This window comes from Fringilla coelebs, assembly GCF_963513975.1.
Source record: "Fringilla coelebs genome assembly, chromosome: 1".
In the NCBI taxonomy this organism is placed as follows: Eukaryota; Metazoa; Chordata; class Aves; order Passeriformes; family Fringillidae; genus Fringilla; species Fringilla coelebs.
This window is the reverse complement of record NC_140028.1, coordinates 42,038,062-42,053,391: the sequence shown is the minus strand read 5'-3', so window position 1 is coordinate 42,053,391 and position 15,330 is coordinate 42,038,062. Positions and strand designations below refer to the sequence as shown.

Genomic DNA, 15,330 nt, shown 5'->3' with positions numbered 1-15,330 from the left:
GGAGTCTCTGGTTCAATATCAGGAGAACTTCCAATGCTAAGTAGAGGTGTGTTTGCTAATAGATTGACTTATGAGGCATTAAAAGACTTATCATGGCAGGACTGTACAAATGGGTTCGACAAACAGCTTTAATTGATTGAGTTGCTTTTCAGACTCTGTTGCTGTTCTTCTATATTATCATAGAACGAACAAATTCATATCAGTGCTTGCAGCCTGCATTCAGAAATACTAGGATAAGATAAACTGTGGATACTACTGAAGTTTGTCCCCTGTCATTCTGTGAAAAATTTTGAAATTAAGTACTATATAGTGGGTATTATATTGTCTAAATATTAAGTTATAATGAAATGGTAAGGGAAAAGTAAAATTGAAGTTGGGCTTATCTATAGTATTTAATTGCCTTGAAAAATCAAGAGGTAATGAAATCTGGTATTTTACACCAGGAGAGACATATAGATCAATTTTTAATAGTTTAATTTAGCAGTTTAAGTCTGGTTTCTGCTGGAAAAAATGGCATGGCTTCCTTGCTCTGTAGTAATAATTAACACCAGCTTTTTTACCTCTTAGTGTGATTGATACTGCAGTAATCATACTCCAGTGAGCAACTACTATTATGATATAAGCCACAATTACCCAGTTGCATTTCATTATCTGAAGCAATGATTCTGGTGTCTCCTTCTGGGTCAGGTTTTTTCATATCTTTTCAATTCTTCTTGTTCACAGTCCTTCAAATATATCTTCAGTACAGAGACACATGTCTCTCACTTTCAGATGGGACCATAATAGCTTCTTCAGCCCCTGGATTTAATTTGTTTTCAGTGTCTCTAATAATATGCATGTTGCTGTTGATCTTTTATTTATGGATATTCACTGTTATAAAACTGTTTGTAACACATGTATCTTCTTTAAAGAGGCACAATGGAAATATTGTCATTAAGGTGGCATCCAGTTTTAGGAATGGCTGTTAAATATTGCAGGATTAAGTGACACCATTCATCTGTCAAGTGAAACTAGAAGCACAACACTTAAAAAAATAATTAATTGGAGTAAAATTAATTTCAGTCCTATTGGAACATCACAGATGTTTGAAGAGTAGGTTTTGTGGTTTTGTCCTTAGGGCTCTCACTATGCTTCTGTGTAATAGGCACAAATCTGGTATTTGTTTCTGATATCCATCCATTTCTTCTGTGCTTGTGCTGTTCAATGTATCACTGAATCCCTTTAAGTGAGAAAGAAAAAGGCTTAATAATATGCAGGTTTGTGATCACATTTCAGATGGCACTTTTATGTGTCCTAAATTAATAATAACTCTCAATATACAAATATTTTCTTTCAAAAGTTTTAACACCTCTCTGTTTTTGGAGGTGCACTCCTGACTTTTACTAGCTATATTTTGTTCTTCCCAAAAGTATTTATCAAATACCTGCATTTATTGGAACGCACCAAAACATGGAAGCTCTCTGCTTATTTTGTAAAACTGGCTAATAAAGGCAGTCAGTAGGATTTAAAAGGAAGCTTGTAGAGTTCTGCTTTCCAGATGTGACCTCAAGATTATCTCAGGCCTCTCTTGCTCTGCTCCTATATAGGATTAAAATGGAACACTTTAGCTTCCATATGGATTAAGATGATTCATGAGAACTGTTTAACTGTACCAGAATAAAGAACCATCTAGTCCTGTGTCTGGTGATAACAAAAGAATAGGTCTATTTCCTTATGTCTTTCCAGCCATCTGCTACTTTAGGACTTCTTTAGACAGCTGATTAGGGACTTCCTAAATAATGTCTGCTGTGTCCTCATTGTCTATAAACTTTACAAATATTTGATCACTTTTTAAATTTTTTTGCTAGCAAGACAGATTTTATAACATTGATTATATAAGCTGAAACATATCATCTTGGTTCTCACTTTTGTTCTCATCTAGGAACCATAGTGAGGATGACTCAGCCTGCAGGTATCTATAGGAACAGACTGGAAAGCAGAGGTCATGCTTGTGCTCATGCATTATTCAGTGTTGAATCAAGCCTCTCCTCTGTGTAACTGTTCCTACATTCTGGAGTTTTTCCCTTTCTTCCTTCAAGGAGGTTGATGCTGAGCTCCTTCAGGCTGAGTGTGTTTGCAATCCACTGGGTCTTGACAAAAATCCAACTAGGACATGAAAATGCTAGGAATGATGGAAGTAATCCCAATCTTTTATCCTTTGAACCATTCAGCTGGTTAAATATGATCAATACACAACAGAGAATGGTGCCATCACTGGTAGGTCAAGAGGCAGATGTGAATTAAATACTTCCTATGCTCCCATATTTTCCAGAACATATTGGCTGATCATTTTGCATAACTTAGCTTATACAGATTTTTAGTGTGAATTCTAAAATCTACTGCAGCTTGCAAAACCAGCACCAAGAATTGTTATATTTGTTCTATAGGCAATTATATATATTTGAATGCATTCACCAATATATGATGTGTTTTGTGGGGGTTGTTGCATGCGTCTTTCAAATCTTCTCTGATTCTTTCAATGCAGATAAACTCTTGGACAACAAAATTTCACAATCTTACCACAATTTACCTATCCCATTGAGTAAATAAAAACCTAGCAAGGACAGAAAGAAAGACTAGCTTGTAATTTGAAGTGTTATGTACTCTTTCTTATTAATTATCATAGGATTATCACAGCATGGACTCATGTTTTCTTCCAAATTTTAATGATCTGGCTTCCTCTTTGAAATCACTTAACATCCCAATGGTACAAACTGTATTGTTGCTTGTCTTCATCTCTGTGCATGAGATGAAGAACTGTGTCACCTTGGGTTTTTGAGATTTCTAGAAGGCCTTCTGATATTGACATTCTTTGTGAAGAACTTTCTCACACACTTTTCTGAAAACAACTTATTGTTTACATTCTTTATGGAGGAGGACACTGGTGATAGACTGTTGGCTAAACCAGTGTCTGTGGAGAGGTGGCACTGTCACCCTCCAATCCACTGTCACCTTTGTAAAACTATAAATGATAGAGTCAGAAAATAAACACCCTCTTTTTCTTCTCACCTAGAGAGCGGTGTGTACGTGTGTTCTTTCGTGTCCTACAGTGACAGAACTGTGTAATGAATTTACATTCTTCTCAAGCTATTCTATTTTAATAACCTGTTAATGAATGTGAATCAGCAGTTGTGTGATGCAAACAATTGATAGAGAAAGTTACAGAGTCTAAATTGTTTGGGGAAATCCATAAAAACAGCTAGCGTAAATTAAAGTAATAAAAGGTTCTTTTAAATTGGAAAATGACTGTGACCTGCAAAATTATATGATATCTACACACTGAAAGAAAATGAGAGATCAAATCATATGTGAAAGTGTGGGGAGTATCTTATTTACTTCCTAAGTCAGCAAAAGGCTGAGCAGACACTGGTGCCCGCTTGTTTCATATGTTGCTGTAGCTGTTCCCCTAGGTACTCCAGTGGAATGGTCTGTCAGGATCTCTGTCCTAACAACACCTACTCTGTTATTCTTTCTTCTAGAGGACTGAATCTTACTTGTCTATTTATCATCTTTCCCATTATCCCTTTAGAACTTTGAGTCTAATTTATAGTAGACTTTATCATGAAATAGGATAGAAGCAAGTGTGGTATACATACAGTTTTCAAACATCTGATTGCTTCTATTTAAATTTTTAAGGATTGGAGAAACCTGGAATCTCTTGATCTTACTTCTTTTAAGAGTACTTGATACTTATTGAAAGATACATTTCTTTGTCATCTCATGGGGATCCTGTGATTAAATTGGAATAACAAATTTCATTAATATAAATAGGTAAGAAAGGGAAAAAAAGCCCTAATAAATAGTAGTTTTCAAATTACACTTTAAAATCCCCAAACTGAAAATAAATATTGCTGTGCTATTGGCCCCTAGAAGGTCTGAAATGGTATCTCTCAGAGTGAACAATTCAGTTCAGTTTTAACTGAATGTGAAAATTTAAAACCCAGCTTTTATGAGCTTATTCATCTGCATTTCAGCAGAGGGCAACAATAATAGGCTACAATTCATGGGTAAAGATAATAATATGGAACAGTGTTCTTCTGCATTACTGCTTCTCTGGCAAGAAGACTTTTAAATAAGAAAAACTAAAAAGCCCCAAACATTTGTAATCATTGGGCACACCTGAAGCCAAGGCCTGCTCATTTGTGTTCCTGCTGAGAAGTGTTGTGTTCCATGTTCTTGTTTGTTTCCTCTGCAGAGCAGGCACAGCCATCACTGTGAAAATATCCATCTGTGTTTGCAATATCTAGTGCACAAAAATGACTGAATTTGGCCATGGGACATTTTTCATTACGTTCTACTTCATATCATCTCCCTGCCCAGTATTCTTCATGTCTGTGATGTCCAAACATACTGTGAGATGAATTTTTGGAGCATATCTAGTAAAATGTATTTGTACCATATGGTACCATTGTACCATAACAATCAGTTATATTTGGAACAAATCTTTGATAGCTTTCACTAAAATATGTTCTTCCCATCCCTGAAAGTTTTCAAAGCCAGAGCTCTGGGTAGAGCTCTGAACAACCTGGTCTAGTGAAAGGTGTCCCTGACCATGGTAGGGGGTTGGAACTAGAAGATCTTTAATGTTCCTTCCAATCTAAACCAATCTATGTTTCTATGCCACCATTATTGGTCTTGTATTATCACCTCTTATCTCTTTCCTTGTCAGATGCAAGATACTGCAGAGACCTTATTTGTCCTTCCTCCTTCTTCCTCTTTCCACCTTGAATTGATCATCAGTTCCCAAATTACTTTCTCTATAGTGTTCTTAGATTTCTTTTTTCCTAATTTACATTCATGGCAATTGAATCAGAATAGAATATCATCCCTCTGCACCTGGGTTTTTGTGCTTGAAGCAGAAGCAGGTAGTTCTTGCTAACTTCAAATTAGCCTACATTGTCTTTGCCTCTCAGACAAGAGTTCGTTTCCTAGCTTCTTCTTTTGTCTCCTTTTGTGCCATTCCTGATTTTTAATTGCTCTTACAAACACATCTTTCTAAAGAATATTCTCATAATGCCTCTGTTTTTTTAGTATATTATCTGCTGGTGTGTTTTATTTAGAAATATTACATTCATGTATATTTGCAGTGTATTGTACTGGTGAAAACAAATTTTATTTAATTGCATCAGTTACATGGTTCTGTGTGCTATGATTGTGCTTAATAACACATAGTATTACAAGGAGTTCAGTAAAGTTATGGAAGACTGAAGCAACATTTCTCTTTTAGATAACCAGTAAAGTAATTTTTTAATTATTATTATTATTATTCATTTCTGGAAAATGTTTACTTTTAAGTTTTAATTAGCAAATAATTTAGGTCTGGAAATTAAATTTTTCTCAATATACATTGTAACACGCTGGGAAGAACAGATGCGTGCCGCCTAATTGTTGAACTTTTTTACTCTGTAATGTTCGATATTGATGCACATGAATGATAAACATTTAGGTGTTCCTAAAACTAGTCATACTTAACAATTATTAGTTTCAGGTAGATTTGAACAATTTTTAATGCAGTTTTGAAGTTTCTGTAAAAGAATTAAAAATAATGCATTTCAAGAAATCACCTTCTTACCTGAAAGAAAAACATATTAATCAAAATAACAGCAGTTAAAACAACCCCATAACGTAGGTGCTTAGATTGTATTTTAGAAAATGAGCTGGAAATTTTTGAATGAGAAAATGATGTTTCAAGTATCTATTTGCATTTCAGAAGAACATTGACAGCACACAATGCCCCTAATTTGCTTTGTTAAAAAAAATGCAATCTCTGTGTTTGAAGTAAAAAAACCCACTCCTAAATTATTTGATATATAACTGTAACTTGCCACTAAGTAAATATTTTCAGTATTTTGTTTAGAAAAGTGAAATTTTTTTTCTTAACATTGTACTTTCAGAACTTAAATTTTTCAGGCTAATAGCTGTAGTCCTTGCTTAGATTAAAATACATGGTTTTCCCAAGGACTTTAATAGTTTCTACTAACACAAACAAGAATTTATCATGCTGGAGTAATTAATGTTTGATTTAGGGATAAATCCCAGAAGTCTTCAAGTATTTTTTAGGTCAAAAAAATGTGGGTTTTATCTGCTTTTTATTAAAAAAAAAATCATATTAGATAGTTGGTATCTTGTATGGATTAATTTTATGCTATTTCTTTGTCCTTTGAATGTCCTTGTTCCTCTAATGCTTCCCCTTAACTGGCATTGAAGAAAGAAGGAAGGGTAAAAATGATCTTCTGACACTTTTGATGGAGGATACATTTGAAAACCAACTGAAATTGCTTGTCAGTGTGTTCTTGGCAGTGGGAATTATCCTTTGATAGCAAAATTGTGGGATGTCAGTGACACTTGCTCAGTATTTGCATGAGGAATTCAAAAAACTTGCCACTGCAGCCTAGTTCTGAAGTCTGCAAAACACATTGCCACTCACATCTCTGCATGTAGTTGTTAAGGAACAATAATGTAAACACTGGAGGAAATTCAGTGGTGATTCTTCTTTTCTTCTAAAAAGATGTTGTAGGTTGGTCAAAGCAGTTGAATGTTGTACTGTGGTTTTGGGGCTTTCCAGATCATTCAGTTGCATTCCATATAGAGACCTAGTTGACAATATCTTTAATTTATATATGTTTTTTGTTCTAGGCATTAGGTATCTGTCCTGAATGCATGTGTTAGATTTACTTGGTTGTCAAAGGATTTCAGAGCTTATGCTTAAAAAAACAACATTTTTCTTCTAGTAATGGTAGGAATGGGTATGTTCTACACATAATTCTCTTTGTATTGGACACTTGTGTCAGAAAGCTGGCAATGTTTGTTCAGATGGAGTCCATGAACTGCAGGGCTAAACAGAGGCTTGTCCTGAATTAGGTGTCTCAGCCTGGTTTTCTCTTCACTTTTCACCTAAGGATATTGTTGAATGTTTTAAGAAAAAATTACTTGAACAATTATCAGAACTGATTTTGCATACTTGATTTTGCACCCAGGATAAAAGGGTAGAGTAAGTGATATTTCCAAAACTGTTCCAACCCAAGTCTTTATCATTCTTTAAGGAGAGGAACTTGCTTAGCATTTGATGACTTTGGTGGATGGCTGTAAGTTGCTCTGAAATAATTTTATTTAGAGTTAATTATTTTAGTTTATTTTATATCTTCTAATAAGAAAATAAAAATACATACTGCTTCAGAATTTGGAAATAATTTAGTGTGTATGCACCTCTCCTGGATTCTAAACAGCAGAACGAACCACAGTGACCACAGAAATATCCCATTGTTCAAATGAACTTGCCAAAGGTTTCAGTTCCTTTACTGCAGGAGATTTTTTTTTTTTTTTGCAACCATAATTTGAAAGGGAGAATTTAAAAATGTGTCTAAAAACCAGGGGTTTTTGTTTTGTTTTGTTTTTCTTCCTAGTGATTGAGTATTAATCTATTTCTTTATTCACTTTTATAGATTAAAAAAATCAACAGGAATTTTCCCGTAAACCAGCAGGTAAGAAAAAGAACATTTGGGCTTTTTAAATTTATAATTCTAATTTTCACTTGAACTGTCTTTAATTGTGCAGTAGCTGTTCATTATTCTACCTGAAGAATTCTCAGTAGATTTTCTTTAGAGAGTGCCTTGGTGTTTTTACTTTCTCAGCTCAAAGGGAAAAAGGGAATTGGAGTGTTTGATCATAGTAAGAACATATCTACATATCTAATCTTTTCAAATTTACGTAATTGATGCAGGTATATATACTTTTCTTCAGATTATGTGTTATGAATTTTACTATAAAAGGGGAATGTTATCATTATCTTTTACAGAATTAACCAGAATAAATCATTGTTCCAAAATTCTGAAAATGTATGGTTTTGGGGTTTTTTTGCCTATTGACAAATGCAGGCATAAAAAATTATTATCTGAAGAACTATTAAACAAAATATGAATAAAAATAAGCAAGGTAAAACTCAGTACACTGTACAGTTAAGTATGTATATGTTAGTGTCATGGGTTGACCCTGGCATAGTGCCAGCGCCCCCATGAAAGTTGGATTTCCAAAATGGTTACCGTGAGATGTGACCCAGGAACAGAACAAAACAGGCTCCAACTTGGGAATGGAGGAAAAAAAAAAAGACAACATTTTATTAATCTACATAGACACAAAAGGGGAAAAGGGGAAAACTACACACAACAATCCACAATGGAAACATCTTCAAAAACACTTCTCCCCCCACCTCTCCAACAAACAAATCCCCTCTAACACATCAATTCTCAGTCCAATACCCTCCTTCACACACACTCTCCCCAGTTCATCAGGAGAGAGGAGTCTTCCTCTCACACCATGGGCCTCCCCAGGAAAACACTGCAAAGTCCCCAGTGCTTCCATGTCACACGCTGCAGCCGCCCGAAGAAAATCTGTAGCGGTGACCATCTTCCTTCCATGTCCAGCGCTCTCACCACTGTCCATGGATCCAAACTGCTCCTTAGGTCCTTTTAAGAATGCTTTGCCCAGTTCCAAGAAGTGGCCGCCTCTCACCATTTGGGACGCCTGTCCCCCCCATATTCTCTCCCCTGGGGCCTGGGGTTCTCAGGAACAGAGATCCTTCACTGGAGGCAGAGGGCTCCACCACACCCTCCCCCTCAGTCTCTGTTCTCTCCGCTTCTCCTTGCGGCCTTGTCACTCCTGGCTTCTAGCCAACGCCTCCCCCAAGGAGCAGTCTCTGTATTATCAGAAGAACTTGGTTTCGCCCGTGGCTGTGTAAGAGAAAAGTCCAGCCAAAGCCACTCCACTCATCTCCTCCACCTAGGGCACTCTCATCTGCAAGCATTCCTTCACCTAGTCAAACTTCTTCTTCTTCTTCATCCTCTTTCCCCTCTCACTCCTCAGCTGGGGAGGATCAGTGTTTTTAAAGCTTCCAAAAATTCACAAAAAGGTTAAAAGCTCGGCCCGGTCTGCTGGCAGCAGCTGGGCACCTGCCGCCCCCCCCCCACTTTCTCCTCCTGGCTGTGCTCCCAGCACAAGATAACAAATTTCTAGCCTGCACAGTCTCTATCATCCTCTCTCCCAGGGGGGGGCTGCCCAAACCATCCCAGGACTCCTCCACCCCTGCACCTTGCCGGGGCTCCGGCCTTCCTTCCCAGGCCGCATGGCCTCCCCTCCCCCGCCCAGACACAGCTGGGCAGGGGAGAGGTCAGAGCAACTCACCGGCCGGACTCCAAAGAGGAAGGTCTTCTCTAAATCCTCTGCTTTTTAACCCACTGAGTGTGTTCTCGGAGGCGTACCCAAATCCTCAGTGGCCACACCAAATGCCAATTTCACATCTGGCCACTGATTGGTTTGACCATAACTTTCCAAAAAAAAACTCTCTTCCGGGTCAAACCATGACAGTTAGTTATGACAACTATTAATTACATTATGATAATTTCCACACAAAGAAACATGTTAAGGGGAAACAGAGCAACCTGATTCATAAGAAGGAAAAAACTGCTTCCTCATATAAGGGGAGAAATATGCATAGAACTGAGCTGTAAACTCGCCTTCAAGAGGAGAGATTTGAGGAAGAAAGGTGCTTTCACTTCCCTTACACCAAGTCTTCAGTTAGCCAATATATTTCTCAGTTCCCTTTCTCTGGTCCAACTTTATTTATATGGAATTGCACTGAGTATAACTCACAAAGGAGGGAGATACTTCTATTTTGTTTACTGTTTTCTTCATGAGAGGATGCAAAAATGTAAAAAATTAATGAAAATAATATAATACTGCTAATATTAACAATAATAACTAACAACTATGTGGGTAAGTATAAATGAAGCTACAATAGATGAAGTTAGCATTTGCATTTGGGGATTTTCATAAGAATTTGTATAACATCAGATGCAGAGAGTGCAAAGATATGCTCCTAGCTCAAAAGAAGGAAGAAGATACTGCCTAATGAACAAAAAGCAATTAATTGGTTCCATTTTCACTGTTAGATTCACCCTGAACTTACCTTTTGCTTTCATTATTGTAAAAAATAAAGATAAAAAATATATTAACAACAGTTAAAATGTTCCACTACTCTAACATGTAATTTAGAGATCTCTACTGTTTTGGAGCCCTTGGCACATGGAGTCAACAAGGCATTTTATTCTTCACTAGAACTCCTGTGGAAAGCAAAAATGCCTTTCCTGGCTTGAATAGCTTTTTGGCCATGCTCTCTGTCAGGACAGCCTGCAATTATAATGCATTCATCTCTCATCATCACCAATCATTATACTCTAAAGGAATTACTATGGAGCACTTCAAGAAACTCAGTCAAAAGGTCAAACTGGAAAGAGAGGCTGATTTGATTACCACTGAGTCTGGTAGGGTCTTGTTGCTTGTCAAATACTGGAGAAGAAAAAGGTTTACTTATCTGTGGATGTCAGAAATTTTAGGGAACATTGAATTCAAAACCAGATTTCTGTTTTGGCTTACCTTATGTAGAGAGGGTTGTAGTTTTTTATCATAAAAGAAGTTAGGGAAAATCACCTAATTTAAATGAAATAGTTAAATAATATTTTTGAGTAGAGTCGGAAAAGGCTACGCAGATGTAAGGTTAATTTCCGTCTTTATGTGCAGCAAGTATCAAATAGTATGCAGAGAAGAAACAGGACTCTTTACTTGTTATATCAACACATCATTTATCTAAAATTAAAATACCATCTCAGAAAGTCTTGTCATCTTGATTTTTTTTTAAATAAAATAAATTTTTGTCTAAGAGGTTAAACATCTAATTTTAACTTTTTTCTGCAAGCACATCATGAACTTGAAAGCTGTCTTCATCCTGTTAAACTTTTTTTTTTTTTTAAGTATATATTTAATTTCACTTAACAAATACCCACAGGTATTTTTTTAATGAGCACTGGCAGGGTAATTGAAAGTTATTTTCACTTAGAATTTATATATATATATATGGATTTTAATTAGTTAAGTAAAAAGGAAAGAAAGCTGTCAAACCAGAGTCAAGGAAACAACCCTTAGGATTCCTTCATGAAAATATTCTTGACATGGAGAAGACAATAGGAGCACAGACCCATTAGCATTACCATGAGGAAACAAATGTACCTGCAGAGGTGTGCAAGATGCTGTAACTCCAGTACTGTTATCCAAACATCTCAATGTTGCAGCAAGTTAAAAAGATAAAAGAAAAAGTAATTAGAAAAGACTTGTTGAACGTACATAATGTGGCAGCTTTCCTTTAATGCAGTAATTGTGAAAGTAGGTTTGTCTGGAAAATCGTTAGAAAGATAAGATATATTAATTAAAATTTAAAGATCAAAAGTGATGGGTATTGATAAGAAGGAAGTAATTATGTGGACAGCATGAAGCAATAAGAAGTTCTCAGAATGGTGGTAGCACATTTAATAGCAGTGGAAAGATGATGCAAAAAGTGCTGGAAGAGGACCCCAGAGACAAAAAAAAAATTTGAAGAAGATTATGGGACAAGAGGCAAATAAAGCTCCCCCTCTCTGAGCTGACAGTGATGAAAAGAACACTTGAAATGGTAAAAAAGAGAAAATTAGTCATGTTTTCTATATTTCAACTGTATGGATTGGATATAAATAGTAACATTTAAGAGCATAATAGTGAGTAATTGAGAAAAAATAATTTTGGACTGAAAATGTCTTGAATATTTCAACTATGCACTAAGAAATATGATGTTATCAACAAAATTTCCATTTATTCAGAGAAAAAATAATATAGACCTCATAGCAGAGAGGCACAAAGACTGGAATATTTCAAGGCTTCAGCCAGAGGCTTCTCTAGTTGATCAGCCAAGATGAGAGGGCATGTCTCCTTTTCTTGGAGCTCCTGACCTCTGTTGAGCTGTTACACTGAATACAGCTCCTGTGAGAGCCATCATTGAGCAGGTGAGTTTTGAAAGGCAGCGTCAACTCCCTGCTAGATCTTTCCAAATGACAGGTCAGTAAACTCTGGTGATGTAATGTGGACAAGCACTGCCCATTCCTTTTCAATTCCCAGTCTTTTCATTGTCCACAATGAATTTTCAAATGTGCTGATCTAGGCTGAACATTGACTTGATAGCATCTAAAGAAATGAGCATTAGGCAGTCCTTATAAAGCCTTCTGATCCTTTTCAGGGTGAGAAACCAAATGTAGCCCCCAACTAGTAAAGATTTTACAACAGATTAAAACTCTCATTTTCTATTTAGGATTCATTGGGCTTTGGCTTTTACTGGTTGCCGTGCCAGGAGGATGAATTGGCAACATCTGGCTTAGGTACACAGTGGAATTCAAGGTTTAGAAATAAATCTTAGTCTGGCCTGCAGTTCACTTCTTCCTGTCCTTATGTGAACAAGTAAAATGTTCATAAAATGCAGCTGGGAAAGTCAAAATTTCTGGCTCCCATTTCACTCAGCAAGGCAGTGGTACAAAGCACATGGCAAATTCGGGGAGTGGATTTTTTATTCCATTGATTATTGCTACATTCACATACATGTTCACAAATGTAAGAAATAGACACTACTACATGGGCAACAGTCAAATCTCAAGGTTTCACATGAAACAGATAAACTTTATTTAACTTTATTTAAACTTTCTTTTCCTATGTTGTATGTCTCATCTCTATTAGGATGAATACAAATGGTGTTTAACTCAGTTTAAAATAAGATCATGGCATAACAAACTGATGCCACACTAAGGCCAGAAACTGGGGTATCATTGTGCATGTCAGATTCCTCAGTCAAGAACCCTTTTTTGCAGATAATATTTTACATTCTTCATGGCCAAGAATGGAGTGATGGGATACGTCTGATGTAATTCAAAAATATAAATGGTTATGCCCATTTCTTTTTACTTCTTATATAATGTAATAAAAGCAGCTGTACACATCTGTACCACATCAGCTATGTCGTGTCACCTCATATTCTGCTTTAATAAGGTGTTTGTTTTCAAATTTTATTAAAGTTCTACAGTAAGAACAATCTCATTTCAAATCAATTCCGAAAGTCTGACTCAGTGAGTTTATTTAATAAAACCTAACTTATATTTGCTATATGAAGGTGAGTACACACAAATGTCATGGTGACTCTCTTGCCTGTCAATCAAGCCACTGTTCTTTGCTTAGAGACACAACACATAGAGATGTGTTGCATTTCTATTGCATCTGAAAAGGTGAATTCCCTTGCTCAGGTGAATTGATAGGATTGATAGGACAACATCTATTCCACTGAAAAACACCTGTATGAAATAAAACACATACCTTTCTTTTTTTAATAACTAATTGCAGAGTAATAGGCTCCATTGCTGTTGTATTGGTATTTTTAAAATACAATGACTAAGCAGAGAGTTCTGAAATATAACGTCCTCAAAGGAAAACAAGTCTGTTCTAGAAATACGTTAAGAGCAGTGCTTTTTTCCCCCTCTCCTTAGTGTATTATTTTTCTGGTTTTTTTCCTTCCTAATTTTGCATGTCTGTTGAATTAATTATTTTCCAATGTTCTGTTCTCTGGTACCTCAGAGTAGCCATCCTGCAGCTCTTGACTGACAGTTACTGAACTTTGAGATGCAATGTTATATCTGCTCTGTCACCATCTGTTGTCACAGTAAGGATTTGATCAGGTTTATTTTGAAGGAAAATCTCTGGAATGAAGCTTCTATTGTTAAATGATTATAGAAACACACAGGGGAAGCTGAGTTCTTGCTGTTAAATTAAGCAGAAGTGCACAATAGGGTGCAAATTATGTTGGGCTAATTCCCTGCCATTGTCAGTCATCTATGGCACTCAGCATGGATTATTGCTGCATAACATATACCCTTGAAAGGCTTATGTTGCTTATTGATACTTAATTGAGCTTTCTGTAAAATAAACTGAATATCTCAATCTATATCTATCTATATCAAAACCTTTCTGTGCTTGACATGAAATATTTTTCCCTGAGCAGTTTCTGTAATTGTTTTAGATGCTTCTGAGGCAGTCTTTGTTATAAAAACTATGCTTCCTGTGGCAAATAAAAGATTTTTCTTCCTTTTACATTGTAGTCTAGAGTAGCTTCTGAACTTCAGGGCATAAAAAATTTTAGAAGGGCAATACACATGGTAGGTTGTTAAAGATTTTAGGCTGAGGAAACCATGTTGACTTTTGAGAGGAAGGTCAGACAGTCTCCTGAAGCTAGTTGATTACCTGATGAGCTAGATAAAATTCATGTTGTGAGTCACTTGATGCAGCTATTGGATAGCAATGCTTCTGTCCTAGGGCTGCATACCTTATAGCTCATGAGAGGATGAAAGTAATTGGGACACCTGCTGGAAATTTAGATGATACAAAAGAGTGATTAGATCAAGTTCTTATTTAAATCTCAAAATATAAGTCTCAAGCTGTGCATCAAATACTTTCTGCATGTCCAGCAAATTCAATTTTGCCTCAAGTAGAATTTCATTCTCATTTACATATTTTTCTCATTTATATTCTTGTATTTTTTTCTAGTACTAACTCATTAGTGTGACGAGTATTAGCTTTTTTTCCTCCCATCTGTAATCTTAATATCTCTCCCTGAAAATTCCTTTCAGTAAGGGTAGTTTTTCCTGACCAAATTCAATGACCAGATCTGTGTTGTCTGTGTGTTCATATTGTAGCCAATACAGGGGTGAATGTACTGTATCTCCACTAAAGGTTTAAACAGGACAGGTGAATGACGGGGTTCTGAATGCCTTGCTCCATTGTAGACCTTTCAAAGTGAGTGAAATAAACAGATGTGTCCCACAGTTACACAATAAATTCAGAAGTAGATTTAAAAATTGTTACTTTTGGGTTTGAGAAGAAGAGTTACTAGTTATTGTACATCAGTGCTCTAAACAAATAAGCAGATAAATATAAACAAATAAATACATATGTATTTAAAAAATATATATTTATGCCTATTTTTGGGTGATAGTTATGGCTTAAATGTATTTAACTGTGGACAGCCTGATCTACTGTTTCTGAGATTAAGGAACTCTTGCCTTCACCTTCTGTTTACCCACTTGAGTGTGAATTCAGGCTCTTCCTGATCCCACAGGTCTTGTGTGTCTTTCTGTACAGTGCCATAGCTTCAAAAGGAGTCATATACCTCAACTGCTAGGTCAGTGGTTAGGATAGAAGATGAAAGACACAGGTCTGACAGACTGGCTTTGTGAGTGCTGTAATTTCTAGGTTACAATAATAAGAGCTTTCTCTCTAGCTGCTACCTTTTGCAGCAGGATGATCTTAGCATCCTAATAAAACTTGATCCTGTCTGAATGCATCCCAAGGTGTTCTGAATCAGAATGCCATAGCAGATGTAATCAAAGGAATAATTGC

General features: G+C 36.2%; 1 protein-coding gene across 2 annotated transcripts in view; it reads left to right on the top strand.

Annotated features, from left to right (window-relative positions):
- Window positions 1–15,330, top strand: part of SNTG1 (syntrophin gamma 1) — a 153,191-nt gene that overhangs the window by 79,641 nt on the left and 58,220 nt on the right. For both annotated transcript variants that reach the window (XM_084205527.1, XM_084205526.1), the window contains exon 11: window positions 7,482–7,520. In XM_084205527.1, coding sequence (XP_084061653.1) covers window positions 7,482–7,520 — 39 coding nt within the window. The remainder of the gene's footprint in view (window positions 1–7,481; window positions 7,521–15,330) is intronic.